Source organism: Hypomesus nipponensis, chromosome 18 (genome assembly GCF_054491055.1).
Source record: "Hypomesus nipponensis isolate SF chromosome 18, ASM5449105v1, whole genome shotgun sequence".
NCBI lineage: Eukaryota > Metazoa > Chordata > Actinopteri > Osmeriformes > Osmeridae > Hypomesus > Hypomesus nipponensis.
The window spans coordinates 2,902,877-2,927,690 of NC_140378.1; the positions used below are offsets into that span (position 1 = coordinate 2,902,877).

Here is a 24,814-nt window from a genome sequence, read left to right on the forward strand (position 1 = left end):
CATGAGCGTGTTTTGTATGTGTGTGTTTGTACAGCATGTGTGTGTTTAGATGTCTGTGTATTCTGTGTGTTTGAGTTTGTTTGTATGTGTGCATGCTTGTGTGTATGTGTGCGTTTGTGTCTTCCGGTTTCTGCACATCCTTCTCATTAATCTCATGATCTCATTAGCCATTGCAGTGCTAATGGTCATGAACACCTGTCTGTCCTGTCACACACACGTGCACACACACACACACACCCACACAACACACACACACACACACATCCACACACAACACACAGACACAGACACACACATCCACACACACACAGACACACACACCCACTCGGACACACACAGACACACACACCCACTCGGACACACACACACACCCATAAACAGGGGAAAAGGAGGCATGCACACGTGAAAGGTCAAGGATGCACACATGACCGAGCAAGCCGGCGCACACGGACACGCATGGCGGCGATCGAGTCCACACGCACGGATACGTGCAGACACACACGCCGCGAAGCCAGGACCCCAGATGATCGCACGCAGGAGTGTGGAAGTAGCAGCGCACACAGTTTTATGGACACCAGCTCATCCTGTCGACACAGCTTTCACAGTGACTGTCTTCCTACTGGCTGGGAGCTCTGAAGGAATTATCGACTCACCGCTGTGTAGATGTTGAGTGTGTGTGAGTGTAAGTGTGTGCATTGAGCGTGTACGCGTGTGAGTGTTTGTATTGAGCGGGAATGTATGTAAATCTGCATGTGCATGAGTGTGGGCGTTGAGCATGTATGTGTGTATTGAGCGTATGTGTGTGAGTATGTGTATTGGATGTGTTTGTGTGTCTTACGTGTGTACGTGTATCTTGTGTATACGTGTACTGAGTGCGTGTGTGTGTGTGTGTGTGTATTACATGTCTATGTGTGACTGTGTGTATTGAATGTGTCCATTCTGATAACCGTCAACCGCTCCAGTAACTCAACCTGGGTGATAGCTGCTCCAGCTGAGCCATTAGACATGTCAGGCGTGGTGGTGGAGCCCCGCCCAGCCCAGTTCAGCCCAGCCCAGTTTATTCCGGTCCAGCCTGGACCAGTTTAGCCCAGCCCAGTTTAGCCCGGCCCAGTTTAGCCCAGCTCATCCCAGTCGCAGATTAGCCCAGGTTAGACCGGGCTAGCCCAGCTCAGAAAAAAAGGGGCTGAACAGACATAGAGAAAGAGAGAGAGAGAGACAAAGAGAGAGAGAGAGAGAGAGAGAGAGAGAGAGAGAGAGAGTGAAAGAGTGGTTGACATATCCCTTAAATTGCTGAGACCTATCAGTTGTGCTATAACTGAACATGTATGCTCTGTGTGTGTGTACTGTGATCTTCTCTCTCTCTCTCTCTCTCCCTCTCTACCTCTCCCTCTTTCCCTCTCTCTCTCTCTCTCCCTCTCTACCTCTCCCTCTTTCCCTCTCTCTCTCTCTCCCTCTCCCTCTTTCCCTCTCTCTCTCTCTCTCTCTCTCTCTCTCTCTCTCTCTCTCTCTCCCTCTCCCTCTCTCCGAGGTTCTCTCAGTGTGGCAGGACTGGAAATGGGTCATATTTGGGCCAGTGTGACCAGGGGCTGGCTAATTTAGTGTGACTGGGAGGCTGGAATCAGTGGTCTATAAAGAGACATTATCCCATCTCATCTCATCTCTCTCTCTCTCTCTTTCTCTTTCTGTCTGTCGGTCGGTCACTCTGTCTGTCTCTCTCTCAGTATCTGTGTCCCATGTTTTGGCCACTCCAGCCCTGAAGCAAACTCACTAAACCACAAAACAGTGCGTGTGTGTTTGTAAAATAGAGTGTTAAATCAAGACCAAATCAAGATGTTAGTGTATATGTGGTGAATTACTCACACACAGCACACAGCATATTTGTGTAGTAAGATCATGTAAGTTTTGAGAGACAGTATATGTGTGTTTGTGGGAGAGTGTGTGTGTTTGCAGGATTGTGTGTGTGTGTTGGCCCCTGCAAGCCTATGAATCTGTGGCTAAGCCCTGCTGACTCACGATACTGCCTCAGGCTAATGCCAACACTCGCGTGGCTAGCTAGTTAGCATAGTGGAGAGAGAGAGAGAAAGAGGGGGATAAGGCAAAGAGAAGCTAATTGAGTAGCTTCACAAACAAGAGCTGACCTCTTTAAAGCTCCCCAAACTTAGACTCATAATGGACAGTCGCTTCTACTTCAGGCTACATGCAGATAAACAATGACTCACACAGACACACACGCACAATGCATCAAATGATGGTGGATAAATGGGTCTTTTATTTGAATTGTTTATTTTTCTTGCCTGGCCATTTAAGCAATTATTGTAAATACATTGGACATTAGCATGTGGTTGTTGTTCCTGTTGTCCTCTCCATCTGTCCATCTCTCCATCCCTGGCCTGGTGTCCCTCCTGCTGATGCCCCTTGATAGGCCTTCAGCCTGGATGCTGCGGTACTGTGGTGAAGCTGTCGCTTGAACACCCAGAACACCAACGACCAGACCTGCTTTCCTCCACTCTTCTCCTCTCGCCTCCTCTCGACGACTCGGCTCATCTCTGCTCCTCTCCGCTTCATTCTGATCCTCTGTGACCCTCTCGGCTTCCTTCCTACTCCTCCCTTCTCCTCTCCAATCCTACTACTGTACCTTGTCTATTATCCTGAGTGGTTTGATGATGAGGCTCCAGACATGACCTCTGCAGCCCACTGCTCTGCAGCACCAAAGGAGTCCAGGTCCAGTAGAGTGTCGGTGTACACACAGGTTCAGCTACAGATCCAGACACCTAGCCTGCTGCTGTTCTGATACCTCCCCCCTCCCCCCTCCCCCCTCCCCCTCACCGGTCACCTGTTAACCCTCCCCTGGTCCCTCTGGTCTGACTGGTGAATGTTCAGGCCTAATCTATCCTCTCCAGACCCAAAGTCTGATTAACCCTTCAGCTGGTCTCCTCCTCCTCCAGATGCAGAAGAGAAAGAGAGAGAGAGAGAGAGAGAGAGAGAAGAGAGAGAGAGAGAGAAGGAGAGAGAGAGAGAGAGAGAGAGAGAGAGAGAGAGAGAGAGAGAGAGAGAGAGAGAGAGAGAGAGAGAGAGAGAGAGAGAAAGAGAGAGAGAGCAGGTGGCTGGGGGGCAAAGGACGGGTAGAGGGGGAGGAAATGGGGGGGGGGGTAGTTACACCCTCACATGCACACGCAGCCGCAGCACACACACACACACCTTGGTGTGTGACAACGTCAGAGCCTAGCTAAGTGCTCCATTCAGACAAGCCTATTAGCAGGCTGGCTGCTTTGTCAGCTGTGGACAGAAAGACAGAGAAAGGCCATTACAGGCCGGGGTAAACACTGGGCATCCACCCCGGTAGAGTGTGTGTGTGTGTGTTGAAGTGTGTTTGAGGTAAAGTGTGCGTGTGTGTTTTGGCGGCTGTTATCACGGTGATCCAGAGCTGATTCATACACACATTGAACCTGCTGACGTCATAGAGGCATATAACCGACGAGACAATGGCCTTGCTAGTTTACTGTGTGTGTGCATGTGTGTGAGTGTGTAAACATCTGTGTGTATTCGTGTGTGTGCTGTGCAGTTGTCCTAGATGTACTTTACTTAACCTCAAAGCTTTTAGAGGATCAGAAACAAACATAGATTTCAGACTGTATTTATTCATTGCATTTGCCCTGTCTTCCACCATTTGAAAAGTCCCTGAAAGAACCAGCTAATTGTTTGAAACATGATTCCTGCTTCCCTTGTTGGCTGCTGGCTGCCTGGTTGGCTCTCTACCTGTACGGCTGACTGGCTGTAAATTGTTGTGGCTGGTTGGCTTGTTGGCTGACTGTCAATCTGTATGGCTGTCTGTATCTCTGGTTATCTACAGTATCTGTCATGCTGTCTGTATGTCTGGCTATCTACAGTATCTGTACAGCTGTCTGTATGTCTGGCTATCTACAGGATCTGTACAGCTGTCTGTATGTCTGGCTATCTACAGTATCTGTACAGCTGTCTGTATGTCTGGCTATATACAGTATCTGTATGGCTGGCTGGCTGGCTGGCTGTCCACCAGTGTGGCTGTCTGGCTGTCTATCTGTCTGGTCTGCTGGCTGTCTGTCTGGGATTCATCCCTGAGATGTGAAGTTCAGTATTACATCCTCCCTTTGCTAAATCAACACAGAAACCAGAGTGTGCAGCTTAATGGACCTTAAAACCCTCCTCTGGATCACCAGTGTGTGTGTGTGTGTGTGTGTGTGTGTGTGTGTGTGTAGGTGGGGGGAAAGGGTGTTGTCAGTGGCAGATCCAGCAAAGTACTGAATTAAAGACCAGAAACACATGGTGTTACCACGGCAACGTTCAGATGTGCAGATTATGCAAGTGTCACACACACGTGTGTGTGTGTGTGTTGACTCTGGAGAGGGTCACCTCAACCCTGCTGCTTGTCATGTCAGCAGGCCAGACACAACAGCTGTGAACAAGCAGAGGTGCTGCTGAACCCGGGGATCCATTGGTGCGCCTGGGTGGTACCGTTGGGACGTTCAAGAAGATGAGACGATCGAGAGATCAAGGCCTCGGGACAAGATTTGTTCCTTTATGACTGAGCGTGGAGTTTCTTTGTTGGTGTGCGATTGGTTGAGTAAATGAGTGAGTGACTGAGAGAGACAATGAGACATGCAGTCGGATGGCTCTGCGCTGTGTTGTCTCTTCTTCATTCACCAAGGCGTACAGAGATGGTGTAGTCACTGCTGGATGAATGTGCTGCGGATCCTGTTTCATGATGGCTATTGTTACCACACACACACACACACACAGACATACACACACACCGACACGTGTGAGTCAGATGGCTGTGTTGCGTGGTTAAGCATCATAATCAGAATAGGACCATAACTGAATAATCAACATGACAGGAAAATAGTCTCTCTCCCTCTCTCCCCCTCTCCCCCCCCCCTCTCTCTCTCTCTCTCTCTCTCTCTCTCTCCCTCCCTCTTTCTCTCTCTCTCTCTCTCTCTCTCTCTCTCTCTCTCTCTCTCTCTCTCTGTGTCTCTTTCCCTCACACACAGTTTAACATGGAGCTTGTTCTTGCCCGCCCCTAGACACACAGACAGTCTGTACAGGACTGTGCGTATTCACAGCACTGGTGGTGCTCTGCAGGTGGGGCACCTTGTTGGGACCAAGGAGCGACTGGAGTGGTTCTGGTCTGACCCCCGTCTGACCCCCGTCTGACGCTGCGTCTGGAGGGTTGATGCTCACGGACGCTCTCTCTCTTCCTCCCTCGCTCCCTCACTCCCTCGCTCCCTCTATCTCTCTCTCTGCAGGAAACGGTAGAATATGCCTTCCTAATCATCTTCACGATTGAGACCTTCCTGAAGATCATAGCCTATGGCCTGGTCATGCACCAGAACTCCTACGTACGCAACGGCTGGAACATGCTCGACTTTGTCATCGTCATCGTAGGGTGAGCGTGACACGCGCGTTGACAAGAATGCTGCAACGCTCGTCGAGGAGTGTATTCGCACTTTTTTCATATTGCTTCCTGTTTGATCAATGCGGATCATCCGCTTAATGCTGTCACTACATGACAAGGGAACACAAGGGGTTGAAACACACACACACACACACTCACAGTCGTGTGCACTCAAAGTGATGTTCTCGTACACACACACTCCAACCCCTGAATTAGACTGCAGAAATACTTCCTGTCAGTCTGTCAAAGAGATCAAGAGATGCTTTGTCTGGGGAAATCACGTAGGCGCACACACACACACACACACACTCTCATCACACAGTATAGTGAGAGTTTGAAAAGCAAAAGTAGTATCATACACAAATATACTACATGTAAATATATCGTTTTATACACACGCACACACGTATACACACGCGCACACACACACACACACACACGTCACAAAGTGTCTCCCCAGCCCACCTGCCCCAGTGGGGCTCCTGTGTAAACTACTGGAAAGGGTAACACTCTAAGGCAAACACACTGGATGATGGTGGATCCCTATCACCGTGACAGACAGACACACACAGATGTAGAGATCACCGCGCGCGCACACACCCACCCACCCACCCACACACACACAAAGACACAGACCTGCACATACACAGTACGAACATTAGACACACATGACTCGCTCGTGTCCGTCAATCTGTCATCTGTGTGTTTTGTCTTCATCTCCCCAGGTTGTTCAGCGTGGTTCTGGAAGTGATAACCAAAGAGAACGACCCGGGAGGCCAGTCTGGGGGGAAGCCAGGGGGGTTTGACGTCAAGGCTCTCAGAGCCTTCCGTGTGCTCCGCCCCCTTCGCCTTGTTTCGGGAGTGCCCAGTGAGTCAATAGAAATGCACACACACACTGATTGGAAATCCGAGGAGGACTTTCGAATGTTCATTTAGCAGTTGATTTGAACTCCTTGGACTGACCCAAAGGTGTGTCTGTGTCTCTCTGTCAGGTTTACAGGTGGTGTTAAACTCCATCATCAAGGCCATGGTCCCACTGCTTCACATCGCTCTGCTCGTCCTCTTCGTCATCATCATCTACGCCATCATTGGCCTGGAGCTCTTTATCGGCAAGATGCACGCAACCTGCTACTTGGTGGGCTCAGGTGAGAACCGGCAAACTGCCAAAATCGAAGTGCTAACGGCTAAGATCCCGTGGCTAAAGCTAAGAGCTAGGAGCTAATGGCTAAAGCTTGAGTTTTCCTGGAACGTTTTCCTTGTCTTCCTTGAGGGTTTAGGTTGGCAGAGGGCCAGTTCTGTGGGCATTTGTGAACCCTTCTGTGACATTGCTTGTGAAAAGGGCCATACAAATAAATGTTTATTTGATTTGATTTTTTAATAGCTAATAATCAGTACTTGGTGGGCACAGATTAGACCCCTGCAATGGCTAATGGTAGGGTTCAATTGAACAGACTGTTGCTTTAATCCAGGGACAACATTTACATCGCTTTAACAAGTCTGACCTGCCTACAGGGTTAGTGTAAACACACTACGGAAGTATGAATCTGCTTATATACATCATCCGGAGGATTAACATATAGATAGATCTGGAGCAGATGTGACTTGCTGGACATGTTAACAGTAATCTGACATAGTTTATTCCTTTGCGCTTGTTAGTTTGTGTGTGCTTGTGTTTGTACATTTGTGTGTGTGTTTATACGTGTGTTTATGTGTGTGTGTGCGCATGTGTTTGTATTTGTGTATGTGTACATTTGTGTGTGTGTGTGTACGTGTGTGTGGGTACGTGTTTGTATTTGTGTATGTGTACGTTTGTGTGTGCGTACGTGTGTGTGTGTTTGTATTTGTGTAAGTGTACGTTTGTGTGTGTGTGTGTGTGTTGACCCAGGTGGCCACGTGGCGTCCCAGGGCAGTGGTGCTGTAATCCCCTCTGCTGAGCCAGGGCTGACAGAGGCACTTATACACCACATCCCATCCTGCCACATTGGCACCACGGTGTCATCTAGCCAGGCTAGGTTCGAACGACTGGATTCACTGAGGAAATATAAACCCTGGAGGGGGTGGAGGGGATGGGTGGATGGAGGGCGGGAGGAGAGGTGGAGGGAGGAGAGAGAAGAGGTGGAGGAAGGGGGAGGGCTGGAGGATGAGGGAAGGAGTGGAGGATGGAGATGGGGATAAGTCTAATCACAGGATACATTTATGAATGTAGATCTGATTGTGTGTGTGTGTGTGTGTGTGTGAGAGAGATAGAGAGATAGATAGAGAGAGAGTAATTAGGCCATGTGAGGCCCTACATGTCGCAAACAACAGGCCACCCTGCAGTGGAGTGGTACTGTGATGTGTACCGCGCACACACATGATGCAAGGCCATTCATCGCGGGCCACACATTGGCCACTTATTGTTAATTGCCCTCTCTTGAATGAATCCGCTTGTTTGCCTCAGCTCATTCTCTCTATCCTCCCTCCATCTTGTCTCCCCCCTCACCCCCCTCCCCCACCCGCCCTCCTCCAGGGACCTTGGCAGACGAGGAGCCTACTCCGTGTGCAGTGTCGGGTCACGGGCGGCAGTGCCTGGGGAATGGCACCTTGTGCCGGGACGGCTGGCACGGCCCCAACGGCGGCATCACCAACTTTGACAACTTCCTGTTCGCCATGCTGACGGTGTTCCAGTGCATCACCATGGAGGGCTGGACGGATGTCCTCTACTGGGTAACACCTCCCCCTTCACCCCCCCCCCCTTTCCTTCTCTCTCTCTCTCTCTCTCTCTCTCTCTCTCTCTCTCTCTCTCTCTCTCTCTCTCTCTCTCTCCCTCCCTCTCTCTCTCTCCCTCCCTCTCCTCTCTCTCTCTCTCTCTCTCTCTCTCTCTCTCTCTCTCTCTCTCTCTCTGTCTCTCTCTCTCTCTCTCTCTCTCTCTCTCTCTCTCTCTCTCTCTCTCTCTGTCTCTCTGTGTCTCTCCCTCTCTGTCTGTCTCTCTATGTCTGTCTCTCTCTCTGTCTCTCTGTCTCTCTGTCTCTCTGTCGGTCTGTTCCTGTCCCTGTTCAAAAGCATGCAGTCTCTCTCTCCCTCCACACTCATCTTGGCACTCCTTCCTTTCCTCTCACACCCATCTACATCTTTCTCCCACTCTCTGTCTTCTCTCGGTCTGTCAGCCAACTGTCTTTTTCTCTCTTCCTAACTGTCGTCCATCCCTTCGGTTTGTTGGTCACCATGGCGATGGTATGATAATGAGACCTTGTAAGTGGTGTAGGTGACAGTGCTAGGAAGGATGGAACCACTCCACTAACATGAAAGACAAGGACTGAGAGCTGGAAGAGAGCCTGAAAATAGTCTGCTTCCTCAGTTCTTCACATTAGTCATGTTGACTCGAACCTTATTTGTTCTTAGCAATATGCAAGCCTAGGATGTACACCCAGAGAGTCATGGTTATGTAATGACACCTCTCTTCCCCTCCGCTCTGCTCTGTTCTCCAGATGAATGATGCTATGGGGTTTGAGCTTCCCTGGGTCTACTTTGTCAGTCTGGTCATCTTTGGGTCATTCTTTGTTCTCAATCTGGTTCTGGGAGTTTTGAGTGGGTAAGACTAACAAACATACACACACTCACATGTAAAGTCATGCACGCTATTCTGTCTTATGCACTTATCTTGTTTACTTCACTCAAATCCACACTCACTAACTCATACAGTGGCTTATGGCTCTCCATCTGTGTGTGTGTCCAGAGAGTTCTCCAAGGAGCGAGAGAAGGCCAAGGCTCGCGGAGACTTCCAGAAGCTGCGAGAGAAGCAGCAGCTGGAGGAAGACCTGAAGGGCTACCTGGATTGGATCACCCAGGCTGAGGACATTGACCCTGAGAACGATGAGGAGGGCGACGAGGAGGGCAAACGCAACAGTGAGTCACACACACACACACACACACACACACACACAATCACCCTGTTGTCTTAGCAGACTGGGATGAAGCTGTGGATGATATGACTTACATGGAGGAAAGGGTCTCTAATCCAAATCCTCTTTATGTAAGCATGTTTGTATGACGCATGGCAGAGACTAGACCAGCACTGATTGCTTGGCAGGCAGGCAGGCAGACAGACAGACAGACAGACAGAAACACAGACAGAAAAACAGAGAGACAAACAGACAGACAGACAGACACCTGCACACACATGCTAAACCGGCTAGTCATGTAGACATGTCTGCCCACTGTGTGTGGGGGGGTCATTGTGCTTGGTGTTTACAGAGTGACCCTCGGTGCTTGTGGCCCAGCTCTCTGAACCACTCTGGCCATGGCAGAAAACAGACTGCTCATAAATACAGCCTAAACTCATAAACACCCTCTTACCATGGATGGTACCTCACCACACAGTCAGCACACCCGTGTCACACAGTGAAAGTTGGCATGACATGGGGGCTGTTTGATCTATCCGCTGGGACACCCCTGGCTACCTTGAATCACAAGATGTGAGGTCAAGCATGAAAGAGAAGTGGAGTTGGGCTGTTACCTACTGCAACCTGTTTTGAAGTGTGGTTAGGCGGTAATGCAGGACTGTGGTGCCCATAAGGATGCATTTCGACCTTGCTACTGTATGACATCTTGACTGGTACAGTGGACTGTTTCTAGAATAATAATAATTATAGATAATAATAATAATAGAAAAGACTCCATTCATCAGCTTCTAGAGTCACTAGCTCTACCTGTCTATATATTGTGCTGTGCACCTTCTATTAAATGTATTTATCTGTTCATGTATTGTATCTTTTAGCTTCTCAAGCTTTATGTTGTAGCTCTGCCGCTAGCTTCTTGCAGACAGCTTTAGAAGTGTCCTGTTGCTAGCTGTCTTGGCTAGGAGAGTGTGCCAACCCTTTGCTGGACAACAGACTCTCCGGCTTCCTTCCAACTGTCTTGGCTACCGACTTCTAATAACAGTTCTCCTTTCCTCGTTGTGTCGTTCTTATTATCTGTACTGCTGTAGTTTCTACTGTACCTCTCTACAACTGTGTCCATGTTACTGTACTTCTCTGCTCCTCTCCTCCTGATCTCTCCATCTTTCCTGTCGAACGCGTCTCTCCTTTTTCCTTGGAGCTGATGTCCTCGTCAAGTCCAGAAACAACCCCAACACCTTCAGAGACCTGACGAAGGCAGATAGGTTTGAGGAAGACATGACATGTGCTGTTGGTCTATCCAGAAAGGACAGGGCTGGAATACAGCCATCTTGCTTCTACCCATCTAGCTACAGTATGTCTGGGCTGAAGTGATGCAGGAGTTGTTTCTGGGCAGAGTACAAGTGTGTGTGTGTCTGTGTGTGTGTGCAGTAGTCAACTTGCTGTAATGCTCTGTTTTCTCTACCCTCCCGTTTTATTCGGACTCACTGCTTCCTCTGCTGTTCGATTGTGTGAACTGCATGCCCAGGGGTCACACTGGCTGACTTTACTGAGAAGAAGAAGGGAAAGTTTGGCTGGTTCAGCCAGTCCACAGAGACCCATGGTAAATCGTGTGTGGCCCCCTGTTGCTCGTGCCGTGCTTTGCCATGCTTTCACCAGCTTGCTGCGTGTTCCTCGGAGTCTTGTCGTTTCTCTGCTCACGTCTCGACGCTACCAGTCATCCTGTCACCAGTCATCCTGTCACCAGTCATCCCTTCACCTGTCATCCAGTCACCAGTTAAACCTCAAGGCCTCCATAGCTGCACTTAGTTTTCATGGGCATCATAAACAACGTAAACGAAACCAACTCATCTATTGCTCCACCAGCAGGCGATGAGAATCAATAGATTCTATGTGGCTCAGAAGGGTTGTATGAACGTTGTCTAGCCTAGCGTCAATAACCTGGAATCCTGGGTCAATAGCTATTTGTAAACGGTGTTGAATGGGAGCACTTGATTTGTCACACCCTCTGTAGTCCACTGCAATGGATCAGAGCCATGAGGGGGCAACAGTGAGGCAAATCAAATGGACCTTATGTAATGGGTTTCATGTATCATGTATGTATGTATGTATGTATGTATGTATGTATGTATGTTGCGGAGTGGAAGATGGTTCCAGTAGAGTGTTCTACTTGTATGGTAGGTGGGGCTGGGTGGCTGCATGAGTTAGAAGAGGGAGAGTGAAAAACATCAGCATGGATGCGCGTGTGTGCTAGACAGAAGAGAGATTGGCAGTGCTGGAGACAACACACACACACACACAATGGTTTGATGTTCAGAACTAACGGATAAGTGGGTGTGGGCCAGCATGGCATTGTGTTATCTCATGATCATGTTGATATTGTTATAAAAATAATACATATTATAATAATACATATTATTTGTATGTCAGTGTGGGGTTATTCCTGTCATGAGGGACCGATTCTCCATTCATGACATTCATGTCATGAATGTCTCATGGTTTCTCACTTGACCCTGGAACTCTGGAATATGTCATTGTGATTGCTGCGACATCCATGCAGTCCTGTTTGTTCGCACACAGCCAATCTGAGCCGCTTGTCCCTTGGTCCAGCCGTCTGGCTGATGCGTGCTGGTGTTGTGTGATGCCAGCTGTCCTGTCTCCCTGCTTTCTGTCCCAGCGAGCATGCCCGCCAGCGAGACGGAGTCGGTGAACACGGACAACCCCAACGGAGAAGAGGACAAGGCCCCCTGCTGCGGACCCTTCTGGTGAGACGAACTTTGACCCTCGACCTCTGACCGGTGAAAACACTGATAGGTGGACCTCTGGCGACACGTCGACTCTCCTTACTGATAGGCTCGGGTAGAGACCCCGCCTTTGGGAAAAAGCCAGCTTACGCAAGACTTGGAAAAGTTTTTAATATGAAGGAATGATGTACATATTGTTTAGGCTTGTCTTGAAGGGAGGGTATGAATACTTAGTCGTTATATGAAACAAACAGAAACGTAGATCTGGAGAGACTGGAGTCTCAGTGTGGATGCAACTGCATATCTCCTCCGTGCTGTGTTTACTTGGTTTAACACGTATTATCATTGTTTATTTCCCCAGTCAAAAGATTACTAAGTCTAAGTTCAGGTCAGTAGTTTTACTGGTTCCCACCATGGTGTAATGCATTCCTTCTTCCTTGTCACAATTGCATGTCAGACAAAGTCTGCTGTGCGTGTGCGTGTATGTGTGTGTGTGTAAGCCGATAACGTAATAACTGCTGAAAAGACCCTACAGCAGCCATGACACACTCAGAATAGATCCACACATCATTCTGTCTCCAGTTACTAGTGTTTTCACTCTACTTAGTTTTGCATAATGCAGACATCTGTTGAATGTAAAACGTTGTTAGTTCTCACCAAATGATTTATGAGCAAAAGAACATAAGTGAGGTTTCGATGCATATTGAAGCAGAACCTAAAAATAACTGTAGTTTATTCAGATTAGACTCTCAGTCACCAGTCCAGCCTGCCGTACATGAATGCTGAGATGTTCCTCCTAAGTTCTTCGTACTACTCAAACTCATTTAACATCTCCACTTTCTTTTCCTCTCGTTTAATGAACTGTGGATGAAGTGTCTGTTGAGATTGAACGTCAGACTGTGAATAGAATGTCGGGACAAAGTGTGCCGGCATGTTCTGCCCCAGCAGGCATGCAGCGGTGCACATGGACTGCTCTGTTAGCGTGATTGGCCGGGAGAACAAACTAATTAATGCAGTTATCGAGAAGTGGGAGAGATCCAATCAAACCGAGTCCAATACCGTTTTTAAAACCCTTTTCTAAAACACTGATCCACCTGAGCCCTCAGAGAGATTATAAATCCTCACAGCCGGCAAAATAAATGGAAGAAACCAAGGGCAATTTAGTGAAGGGTTGTCTCACCCAGAAGAAATTGAGGCAAACATTGCTGACCTGTTTGAAAGTATCACAAGTTAGTCTGGTGAATTAGCACTGCAAGCTGAGGATGAGAACACAGGTGCAATCAGAGATTCTTACTAATGTAGGGGGTTAAATATTGGCCAAACAACCAAAACTATTTCCCCATGGTTTAAAGGAAGATGGGAAACTGAACAGTGTATTAACATGAACCAAATTATGCCAATACCAATGGAATTACAGTTATTTGACTCTATGGGTTAAATCAGAGCAAGAATGGTCAAAGGAAGGTTACATTGAAATATACATTTAATAACATTGCAAATGATTGAAATCAATTACAAGGCAAACATGTTACAAATTGAAGGTTGACTCTTTGGTACTCTACCATGATTATTGTAAACCAGAGAAAGCAAGAGGTGAGGAAGGAGAAGGAGTACAAGGACAAACCAGAGCTGAGGAGAACGTCTCAGGAAATCAAGAATCGAAAGAACAATACTTCACAATTCGCTTTATACACAAGAACAACCAATCAGACCACTTCTTGACCCTTACTTATCAACATATGACTAGCAAGGCTACAGTAAGTTACACAATGAGACGTGAGAGCCATCAAGTAGAGTCTTGTCCAGCTACTCCAGATTTAAGCATATGAGAGGTGGGGGCAGGTTGACACCTAGCCTTACACTAAACACCAAATAAAATTTTGGGAGTGTCTGATACCAATTACTAATACTCACGCACTGCTTAACTCATATATCCTGATCTTGATTTTGACATATTTATGCAAACATTATTTTTGATTATTTGGTGGTAAATCCAGGCTTTTGTTCTCATTCCACAAATAAACTAAAGGGATCTAGACTGTAACCTAAATGACTAAAACACTCATGAATAAAACAACCAAGTTCCATCCCGAGATAATATTAAAAACAAAACTGTTTCACTATCAGTGGTGTGTGAAAACCTCAAACGAACATTTTTCAAAACAAAATCCAAAGGACAACCACAAACCTAACTAACCCAATGCACAAACAAGGGCCGCGTTTCCCAGATTCCTTAAGAAGCTCTTAAGCGCTGAAACCTTCTTAGGAGCGCTCTTAAGAGCGCCGTGAAAGAAGTACGTGTTTCCCAGAGTCATTCTTAGCTTAAGAAGATCTTTCACTAAGAAGGAAATGTAAGATCAGCCTGACCCACTCTTAACAGCCTTCTTAGCGACCAAACGCTCACTGCAGCCGCGTCAGGGAAAGTTATATCTGACACTCAAAGGAATACTAAAACCATGCGTGATGATAAATGTGCGCCCACAGCTGCAGAACACTGACGCAAGAAAAATAATAGCATAATAAGAAAAATAACGATATAAAAATAAATAATTGCTCATGTGTTCCTGTAGCTACATAAATAAAATGAATCATCATTACTATCACTCATTACGTTTTCACAAACATTCGGCATCTGCATGAGTTGACGTTAGATATAAAAACATCAACAACCCTGTGGTATTTCACAGAAATCAGGGAAACTGACAGGTGTAATTGAACTCAACTGGAACCTCATCAAGAGATCGAGGCTCCACCCCAGTCTATATATAAAGGCGTTGCTGAAGTCCACGCAAGTGGACTACTCCCAACAATAAACCCACTACCACTACCACCACACATCAACTATCATGTATAGGGCTCAAGGCCGTAGCCATGGAGTCAACATCGGGGGGTACGAATTACATTTTTTATGATAATTTCTGACTGCGTGCGTGGTTGCCTGTCGTAGCGTAGAACATTTATATTTTTATATCAATATATTGGGGGGGACATTTTGACCAGATTTGAATAGTGGGGGGGATGTGTCCCCCCAATATGTATTATGATTACGGCCTTACACGGTGTTGTGTGTGATTCGTGCGCTGATAAAGTGGTGGGTGATCGATTTTCCTGGCATCGATTGATTTAGTTTCAACACCACGGCGATGGACAGCTCCCACTAAGAGCTTCTTAAGAGGCTTCTTTGGCGGGATCTTAAGAAGGCAGTTAAGAACGTGTCTGGGAAACACCCCTATCTTAGCACTCCTTCTTAGCCGAACCCTTCTTAAGAGCCTTCTTAAATCCTTAAGAACGTTCGAATCTGGGAAACGCGGCCAAGGTACTTTGGGATTTTTTGTGCATCAGTATAACTAGGGTTATGGTGGTCATTTGAATTTCCTTCATTTTTAGCCTTTTACCATTATGTGTTTAAGTCAAACCATTTCCCTATTGATAACACAGGCATCACGGACATGCTGTGGTACCTATACAAAGTACCACTTGTACAAGTCCTGAACAACACTGTAGCCATTGTCTCTTGATATGTGATCACAAGCAGTGCACACTGGAAGGATAAACTCTTTCTCATCAGTCAGGAGCTGGGGTGGGACTGTCAGGTACTTCCTCCAGTTAAAGAATCGCATGTACATTTCATCATTTTTGTCCAACTGGATGAGAAATTCAGCTAGAGCCTTTGCATTGGGGTAGTCGTTGACATGAATGAATGACTCAGCGGGAAAGAATTCCTCATAGTTTTGTCTGGATGTGCCAGAAACCACGGGTACAGTGCCCACTGCAAGCGGACAGTTCATTTCCGTAATGTAGTCTTTGTGGACTGAATTCTCAAACGCAAGATAAAACTTACAACTAGCAATAGTTGAGTAATAATCCTCGTGCTTTAAACGGCTCCATGATAATTTGCCAAAGAGATGTAGTTTTATGTGTTTAGATAGCTCTTCGTAATATGGTTTTCTGTCATAGGCTCCTGCATTACTCACAATCAAACATACCATTTTATCTTTTCTGGGTAGCACAAAATCCTCACTATCCTGGTTGGTTTTCTTCCCTAGCAGGTCGTAGCGCACAACGATGTCGGCATCTCGTCGGTAACTCATCGTCAGATTGAACAGGTTTTCCAAGCCGGGTATTTTTTGTGTATGTGAAGGAGGTTCCAGATGAAACCAAATCCATTTCTGAAAAGGTGGCCGTGGTGACCGGGGCATGTTGCTTAGATCCCAGCTGATCTCCTTGTGGTAGAAAATGACGGCATCGGATTTGTCGAACAGGGATCGGTTGTCGGTTAGAACGCAACCATAAATATTGAAGAACGTACCGCAGTCATTAAAGTTGAATCTCACGTCCCCCTGGCCCCCTGGCCAGAACCACAGCAACACAAGAGGCTTTTTCACCTCGGTGAACTGGGCAGCATGATCCACATCCACGTCGTTTTCACACAAGGATATGTTTCGAAAGTAAACGTAAGACGCTACCACTGTGTAAATAGCAGCGATGATTTTAACATTCCTTGTTACTGGCATTTTCCCCTCTGTAGACAAAAGTAAAAACGGTTTAAGATCACAAACTTTGTTTTTTTAAGTTACTACAGGTGAATAGGAAAAAATAATTCCTGTTCTTCTATCAGAACGAAATTTTACCACATGAATATACCCAAACATAAGATATTTTGGTATTGTGACTTTTAGTTTTCCCCCCAATGAATTATGCAAATTACGTGTTTTCTCATTAAATATGCCCTCATACAATGTAGAACACAGCAACTCATAGATTAAGTCAGAGAACGTTTTGGTTTGTTTTAATAGGATCAATAACTAATTGGTTAGAATTTTTAAGGGGCTTTTGTCAAAATAAAGTTTTTGCAGTTAAGTATGTTGAAATGCACCTGACAAGTGCTAAAAAACAACGTTTATGCCTCCTTTCTTGTATAATACCACATAAAATGAGATTGACAAAATATATGTGAAAATCCCTCTGAACATATCTAGATATTACAAGTACAAAGCAGTATGTAAAATTGTGTGGCTTTACCTATTATGAGTCGAGTTGTCTAACTTGACATGTGCTTGGTGTCATTTTGAGAAAATCCCTGTTAAACATTTAGAAGTGTGAGACAGGTTATCTCTATCGCTCTGTGTTCCCCCTCACTGCCATGACAAAAAAGTAAATAGTAATATAGGATTTGGCTAGCCAAATGCTTGAGAGAATAAGCTTTCCAACAATATACAATTCCTTCAAGTTATTTCTTAACTTGCTGAGACAAATTACAATAAAATATGGTAATAGACCATGATTTATGGTTTTGTTTACTTGGCAAACTGTGTTTAAGATTAAAAAAAGTGTTTTTGGCAATAATTGTGGCACGTTATGAAAGTTTACTGGTTATAAAACCAAAATATCAAAAAATATTCAAATTGACAAACTGAACAAAAATCTGTTTTTTTGGGGCTGTAGTACCTGGTCTTAAACTGGAGAGGAATCCTACTCTCTCTTGTACACTATAGCCTATATATTTAGTACTCTATGTGAGTAGCACAAATCACAGAGACTGCAGATGATTGTGTCTCATAACTTGAATTAATAAAGTTTATTATAGTGAAATACAAGTCATATATTAATTGTGGGACAGATCCAAATAGACATGCTCTAGAAGACCAAGATCTACATATGTACTACACTGTAATACGTTCAAGAACATATTATATTTACAGTAACAATGGCTATCATGAAAGATGGCATACAGTTTTACTTTAAAATCTAGTCCAATTTAAAGAAAATAACATGTATAAAAAGAAACTAAAGAATAACATATTTGTTTTGATATGAACAGAAATGAGCAGTTTGGCCACTAATTGTTAACGAATGTATTCATTTAAAAGACTCTTCTAGTGAATAGTATGTGCTGCATAACACCTGTGACACACTTCCTGGAACACCAGTGCAGTACAGTGCAAACATAAGCGAACGTAGTGCAAATATGTAATGGAGAATATATCATATCATTTTTTTTTTTGAAAATAGAAAAAATAGAAATAAACCAGTATTTTACTTACACTACATTAAAGAGGTTTCGATGTGGCTGGTTACGCTTGCTTTCAACCCACTATGCTGTGTTCCTGTCTGCCAAGACCAGGGTGGTGCTTTATGGAACCTGAGTGTTTGTTTAGGTGTGTGCAACATAATAGCATCTAAGTTACCGTGCAGTAAAATATTTACTGCCAGCATTATTCCTGATAAAAATGAGTGATAAAACTTCAATCTAGTGATACTTTTACATTGAGAATTTGATAAAAATGTATTATTATTATAAAAGATTGAGAAGCCATCTAATCAACACATAAACAAGTACTGTTTTACTGTTTTCTTTTGTTTGGCCCAGGCAGGGCTTCATCAAACATGACTTTGAAGTACAGATATTGCACTGGGAAAAATTGCAAAAAAATTGTGCACATGGCCTAAATGTTTTGCAAGGATACAGACAAACTAACAAAGACTCCAATGTAATCGAATCACATTTCATTTAGGATTCAAATGTATAACATTATAACATTAACAATGTCTTCCTAAATTGAGAGATCATTAAAAATCTGATGATCACATTTGAGAGATCATCAAAATAAAGGTTTGCATGATATGATGGGGTACAGGTCATCCAAGGTGACTGCAAGGTTAGTGTTTGTTCTCTACTTCACACCCTTTCTTGGGTGCATCCCAAAACCTTTTTATCTGTTGCCTCTTTCCTTCCTCCCCCAACGACCTAAACCAGGAAATACAAATAAATATCAGAGAGAAGGTCAAAGGGAGGAGAGGAGGGAAGAAAACTCAACCTGAGACAGGATAGAAGTTGTCCTCAGACAGTTAGAACACAGCCGTTGTCTATTAAACAGGATATCCTGTCAGCCAGAGTGGATGTAATGGCTCACACTGGAATGATGCACTTGAGCACCAGATAAGGCCTACAGCCAACTGTCATCCTTGTGCTTCCAGAGTCTACCGCTTGCACCTGCCTCAATCATTCATTCATTACGTTATCGGCAAGAAACAGTGTGTATGTGTGTGAATATTTGTGTGTTTGTCCAGACTTCGGTTATTTTCATCTGCTAGTTTTTTCATTTTATCAGTCCCTTCAACCCGCATTATGACTTCCTTCATTCCTCACCCTGAGCCAATTGCTAATTCCGTCATCATCGTCATCATCGTCATCATCCTTTCATCAAATCCTGTCCTCACCCTTTCACTTCTCACTCACACGTCTAATGTCCTTGATTGTTCAATATCTGTTTGGCCCATCACGCTCTACAGCCAGGCCAGTAGTTGGTCAACTTTTGGTAGACTTCCGGAAGGGTGATTTGGTGGTAACAGCTTACTCTTACATCACTTCCTCTCTCCCTGCCAGTCGGCAGTGGCGTCGCTGGAACAGGTTCTGCCGCAGGAAGTGTCGTGTGGCGGTGAAGTCGGTGACGTTCTATTGGCTGGTTATCATCCTGGTGTTTCTGAACACGCTCACCATCTCCTCCGAGCACTACAACCAACCTGATTGGCTGACCGAGGTTCAGGGTAGGAACAGCTATCTCCCCTCCCCTCCCCTCCCCTCCCCTCCCCTCCCCTCCCCTCCCCTCCCCTCCCCTCCCCTCCCCTCCCCTCCCCTCCCCTCCCCTCCCCTCCCCTCCCCTCCCCTCCCCTCCCCTCCCCTCCCCTCCCCTCCCCTCCCCTCCCCTCCCCTCCCCTCCCCTCCCCTCCCCTCCCCTCCTCTCTGGCTCTCTCACGGCACCAGCGAAGGCCTCGTCCTCATCCTGTCCCTCATTTCGTAAAGTAACCCGCGTCAGTCAGGACGCCGGCAGTCTTCAGACCCTGCTTCTGTCTCCCCTGCTGAGTAGATGTGGCCAACAAGGTGCTGCTGGCCCTGTTCACCTGCGAGATGCTGGTGAAGATGTACAGCCTGGGTCTGCAGGCCTACTTCGTGTCCTTGTTCAACCGCTTCGACTGCTTCGTGGTGTGCGGAGGCATCGTGGAGACCATCCTGGTGGAGCTGGAGGTCATGTCCCCGCTCGGCATCTCCGTGTTCCGCTGCGTGCGCCTGCTGCGCATCTTCAAGGTCACGCGGTACGTAGCCTACGTGCGTTTGTGTCCAGGCGTGTGTCTGTTTGTGTCCAGTCGCGTGTGCCTGTGTTTGTGTCCAGGCGTGCATGTTTGTGTCTAGAGGTGTGTGTGTTTGTGTCTAGTCCCGTGTGTGTTTGCGTCGAGGTGAGTGTGTGTTTGTGTCTAGGCTTGTGCGTCTGTGATTGTGGGTGTGAACGACTGTGTCTACGTCACGTGTGTATGTCTTGCGTGTTGTTTCCTATGTTGAGTCTTGATCCTCTCTCTCTCTCTTTCTCTCTCCTCCTTCCTCCAGCCATTGGGCATCTCTCAGTAACCTGGTGGCCTCGCTGCTCAACTCCATGAAGTCCATCGCCTCCCTGCTGCTGCTCCTCTTCCTCTTCATCATCATCTTCTCCCTGCTGGGCATGCAGCTGTTCGGAGGCAAGTTCAACTTCGACGAGACGGTCACCAAGAGGAGCACCTTCGATAACTTCCCCCAGGCCCTGCTCACTGTGTTCCAGGTAGGCCCTCTACCCAGCTCCCCCTGCTTCCCCCAGGCCCTGTTCACTGTGTTCCAGGTAGGCCCTCTACCCAGCTCCCCCTGCTTCCCCCAGGCCCTGTTCTCTGTGCTGGGAGAGGGGGGGATTGGCAGCGGAGGGATTGTTGTGATGAGTGTGCCAGTTGTCATGCCGTTGTGGTGTGATTTCAGATCCTGACAGGAGAAGACTGGAACGCCGTGATGTATGACGGCATCATGGCGTACGGAGGCCCCGCCTCCTCAGGCATGGTGGTTTGCATCTACTTCATCATCCTCTTCATCTGCGGAAACTGTATCCTCACTCTATCCTGACCCTAACTATTACCTGACCCTGACACTGTCAACGAGGCAGGGCTGTCCTCATGGCGTTCATTCGAACCCTTTGTTAGACTGCAGAAATGAGAGGGAAACGACACCACTCTCCCTCCTGGCATTGTCCTTAAGTCATGTGACTAACCAGACATCTTGCTAAACGTCTTCTTGGCTATCGCCGTGGACAACCTGGCAGATGCTGAGAGCCTGAACACAGCTCAGAAGGAGGAAGAGGAGGAGAAGGAGAGGAAGAAGAGCGCCAGGTAAAGTTATCTTGCACATGGAAACTCTCTCTCTCTCTCTCTCTCTCTCTCTCTCTCTCTCTCTCTCTCTCTCTCTCTCTCTCTCTCTCTCTCTGATGTTCTCCCTCCTCCCTCCAGGAGCGGGAGCCTCGACAGAAGAGAGGAGGAGTGTCCGGACGGAGACACCAAGGTAGAGACTGGAAACATAGAATGCAAAATCGATCCGGGTAATTCTCGTATCTGTACGTCTGACTTCACGGTATCGTCCCAGGCAGTCCAGCTTCACGCCGCAACATTTGCTTTACTTTCCAACGACTGCCTGTGAATTCTGTGGATGTCCGTGTAGCTACAGTTCAGTGTGTGTTGGTCTGACCCCTGACCTCTGTCCCTGACGGTGACCAGGTCCCTCTGCAGGAGGATCAAGAGGAGGACAAGGAGCCCTGCCCTTCCGTGGACGCTCCAGGTTAAACATACAGTAGCTGCCATCACAACCCAATGTTTGCATCGTGGATGTGGTTTCTGCATGAGTACATCCTGTACGTGTGTTTGTGTGTGTCTTTGTGTGTCTCGGTGCGTGTGCGTGTGCTCCCAGGTGAGGACGAAGAGGAGAAGCTTCCGGAAGTTCCGTCGGTGCCACGGCCCCAGCGGTTGTCTGACCTCAGCATCAAGGAAAAGACTCCTCCCATTCCAGAGGGCAGCGCCTTCTTTATATTCAGCAGCACCAACCCGTGAGTGCAACACACACACACACACTTGTATGTGCATACACATGGTCATGTACACTTGTATGTGTACCGTATATGCACATGCACAGTCATACAGGAACACACACATACACACACGTGTCCATGCACACACACACACACACACACACTGCGTGCCATTCAATCCCGTGTGCATCTCCCTCAGGATCCGTGTGTTCTGCCACAAGCTCACCAACCACCACATCTTCACCAACCTCATCCTGGTCTTCATCATGCTCAGCTCCGTCTCCCTGGCCGCTGAAGACCCCATACGCAACTTCTCAGCGCGCAACATCGTACGTAGCCCCTCGGCATGACCAGACCCGCCCCGAGCACACTTCACTTTCTGTCACTTCCCGTATTAGAGATTGTGTTAACAGAGTGGTATATAACATGCTTCCCCCCCTGGTCTTACTGTGTAGATTAACTGTGGAGATTGTTTTGTCACAAGGTGCCTGTGCATGTCTCTATCTCTGTCTGTTAAACTTGTATGTTGCCTCTTTCCAGATACTTGGTTATTTTGACTATGCTTTCACCGCAATCTTTACTGTTGAGATCCTGTTAAAGGTAAATGTGTGTGTGTGCCTGTGTGTATATGTCGGTGTGTGTGTGTCTGTGTGTGTACTTGTGTGTGTGATTGCCTCTACAGATCCTAGGCTATGCTGACTACGGTTTTACTAGTTTGTTTACATTTGAGATCCTCTTGAAGGTAACCCTAAACGTTTCTATGGCAATGACAGCCAACAGCTTGCTGCATGGCACCCCCATCTCTGTACAACGTCCCTGTCTTGCCTGGCCGTGAAAATAAGTCTCTTGTACTGGTCATGTCTTTTTAAACGTTTGTCTGTCAATCACAGCGGTGACCATAGTAACACTCTTTGATGATGTCCACTTGTTAGTTACTCGCTAGTTACTAGCGTACTAGCGAGTTACTGACTAGCTGCTGTCAACGCTCTTGTGGTGTTGTTAGAGGACCTCAGGGTCTCAGACTAGGGGAGGAGATGAGGAGCTGAGGAGGAGAAGGAGAGGAGGAGATTTGGAGGAGAGGAGGAGATGAGGAGCATATTAGGATTGGAGGAAAAGGAGAGGAGGAGGAGAGGATGAGGAGATGAGTGACAGAAGTTAACATAATACTGTGTAAAGAATCACCTCCAGTTCCCCTCTGAGAAGTCCACACTTCCTGTCAGGGTAACCAGACACATATAAAGAAGGACGGCCAAACAGCTTTCTATCAGGAACTCCACTGCACTGGGATTCCCAATGTGTGTGTGTGTGTGTGTGCGAGACGCATAACACCTGGGCCAACCTTCTTTATATGTTCCTGGTGTTGGCGAACAAGCTACAGTCTCTCTTTCTCAATCTCTCTCTCTCTCTCTCTCTCTCTCTCTCTCTCTCTCTCTCTCTCTCTCCCTCCCTCCCTCTCTCTCTCTCTCTCTCTCTCTCTCTCTCTCTCTCTCTCTCTCTCTCTCTCTCTCTCTCTCTCTCTCCCTCCCTCCCTCCCTCTCTCTCTCTCTCTCTCTCTCTCTCTCTCTCTCTCACTCTCTGTCTCTCTCTCTCTCTCTCTCTCTCTCTCTCTCTCTCTCTCTCTCTCTCTCTCTCTCTCTCTCTCTCTCTCTCTCTCTCTCTCGTGTGCAACTCTCCTCACTGCCTGGCTCCTACTTGTCCGTCCGTCTGTCCGTCCATTCCTGAAGGCCTGACTGGAGTGCATTGATGGGATCCCCCATCCCCCGGCCTCTCCCAACCCCCCCGCTACAACCCCCCCACCCCACCTCGGTCCCACTTGAGACTTTCTGACAGTAGTACAGCTCATGGGCGCCATAGTCTCATCACCGATTGGCTGATCACATCCCCCTAGACGTCCTCTCGTCTCGTCTGCTCGCTGTTGACATGCGGCATGTGCACTTCTGTGTGTGGGGGGGATTTGTGTTGAGGAGGGCGTAACAGTGTGTACGCGTGTGACTGTGTGGGAGTGTGATGGTTAATGACTGGGAGGGATTGGGTTCAGGGGTCGCTCTAGTGTCGTTGACCATCATACATAGTAGAGCTGTCACTCCTCGCTATGACAACATAAACAGCACACCAGCAATCCAACAGAGGACCGTCGTTCCATTCGGAGCTCCCTAGATTCGAATGTGACTGTTACTTCAGCCCGTGTGAACGGAATCGCCGTTTACGTTCGCGGTTTCCTAGCGCCTCTTCTAGTTGAGTGTGCGACAGCTCTTGACTGTCAGCTCTGCCGTGTTTGCCGGGGTCCTGGCCTGACGTCTCTCTCTCGCCCTCCTGCCAGACGACGGCCTTCGGGGCGTTCCTCCATAAAGGGGCCTTCTGCAGGAACTATTTCAACCTGCTGGACCTTCTGGTGGTGGGCGTCTCTCTGGTCTCCTTCGGCATAGAGTAAGTCACACGCACGCAGGGGTGCCAGGGATCAGTCGTTCAGTGTGCGTCTGGGTGTTTGTGTTTATGGTGCGTGTGTGTCGCGCGGTTGTGCCCGTGTGTTGGTCTTAACGGCAGCGTGCGTCTGTGTGCTGTGCAGGTCGTCAGCCATCTCTGTGGTGAAGATTCTCCGCGTGCTCCGAGTTCTACGTCCCCTTAGGGCTATCAACAGAGCCAAGGGCCTCAAGGTGTGTGTGTGTGTGTGTGTCCACATGTGTGTGTTTGGGCACGTCTTTTGTTTTTGTTACCTCACAGCGGTGTATGTGTGTGTATTGCAGCATGTGGTCCAGTGTGTGTTTGTGGCTATCCGGACCATTGGCAACATCATGATCGTCACCACGCTGCTGCAGTCCATGTTTGCCTGCATCGGAGTACAGCTCTTCAAGGTACTGCACACACACACTCACTCACTCACACACACTCACA

At 47.3% G+C, this 24,814-nt stretch overlaps 2 protein-coding genes across 2 annotated transcripts in view; one reads left to right on the plus strand and one right to left on the minus strand.

The window, feature by feature from the left end:
- The window catches only part of cacna1db (calcium channel, voltage-dependent, L type, alpha 1D subunit, b), a 53,988-nt gene that overhangs the window by 10,569 nt on the left and 18,605 nt on the right, over nt 1-24,814 (plus strand). The window contains exons 4-26 of the mRNA XM_084681339.1: nt 5,283-5,422; nt 6,157-6,299; nt 6,424-6,576; nt 7,941-8,137; nt 8,899-9,002; nt 9,147-9,316; nt 10,835-10,909; nt 11,984-12,071; nt 12,412-12,438; nt 19,438-19,598; nt 19,919-20,144; nt 20,434-20,641; nt 20,830-20,950; nt 21,119-21,233; nt 21,351-21,402; nt 21,615-21,675; nt 21,805-21,940; nt 22,122-22,251; nt 22,463-22,522; nt 22,605-22,664; nt 24,243-24,349; nt 24,489-24,576; nt 24,667-24,774. Of these exons, the coding sequence (XP_084537465.1) occupies nt 5,283-5,422; nt 6,157-6,299; nt 6,424-6,576; nt 7,941-8,137; nt 8,899-9,002; nt 9,147-9,316; nt 10,835-10,909; nt 11,984-12,071; nt 12,412-12,438; nt 19,438-19,598; nt 19,919-20,144; nt 20,434-20,641; nt 20,830-20,950; nt 21,119-21,233; nt 21,351-21,402; nt 21,615-21,675; nt 21,805-21,940; nt 22,122-22,251; nt 22,463-22,522; nt 22,605-22,664; nt 24,243-24,349; nt 24,489-24,576; nt 24,667-24,774 (2,730 nt within the window). The remainder of the gene's footprint in view (nt 1-5,282; nt 5,423-6,156; nt 6,300-6,423; nt 6,577-7,940; nt 8,138-8,898; nt 9,003-9,146; nt 9,317-10,834; nt 10,910-11,983; nt 12,072-12,411; nt 12,439-19,437; nt 19,599-19,918; nt 20,145-20,433; nt 20,642-20,829; nt 20,951-21,118; nt 21,234-21,350; nt 21,403-21,614; nt 21,676-21,804; nt 21,941-22,121; nt 22,252-22,462; nt 22,523-22,604; nt 22,665-24,242; nt 24,350-24,488; nt 24,577-24,666; nt 24,775-24,814) is intronic.
- On the minus strand, nt 15,512-16,564 carry LOC146250860 (4-galactosyl-N-acetylglucosaminide 3-alpha-L-fucosyltransferase 9-like). Its single transcript, XM_084680024.1, has one exon. It carries the CDS (start codon nt 16,562-16,564, stop codon nt 15,512-15,514), a length of 1,053 nt encoding a protein of 350 aa, XP_084536150.1.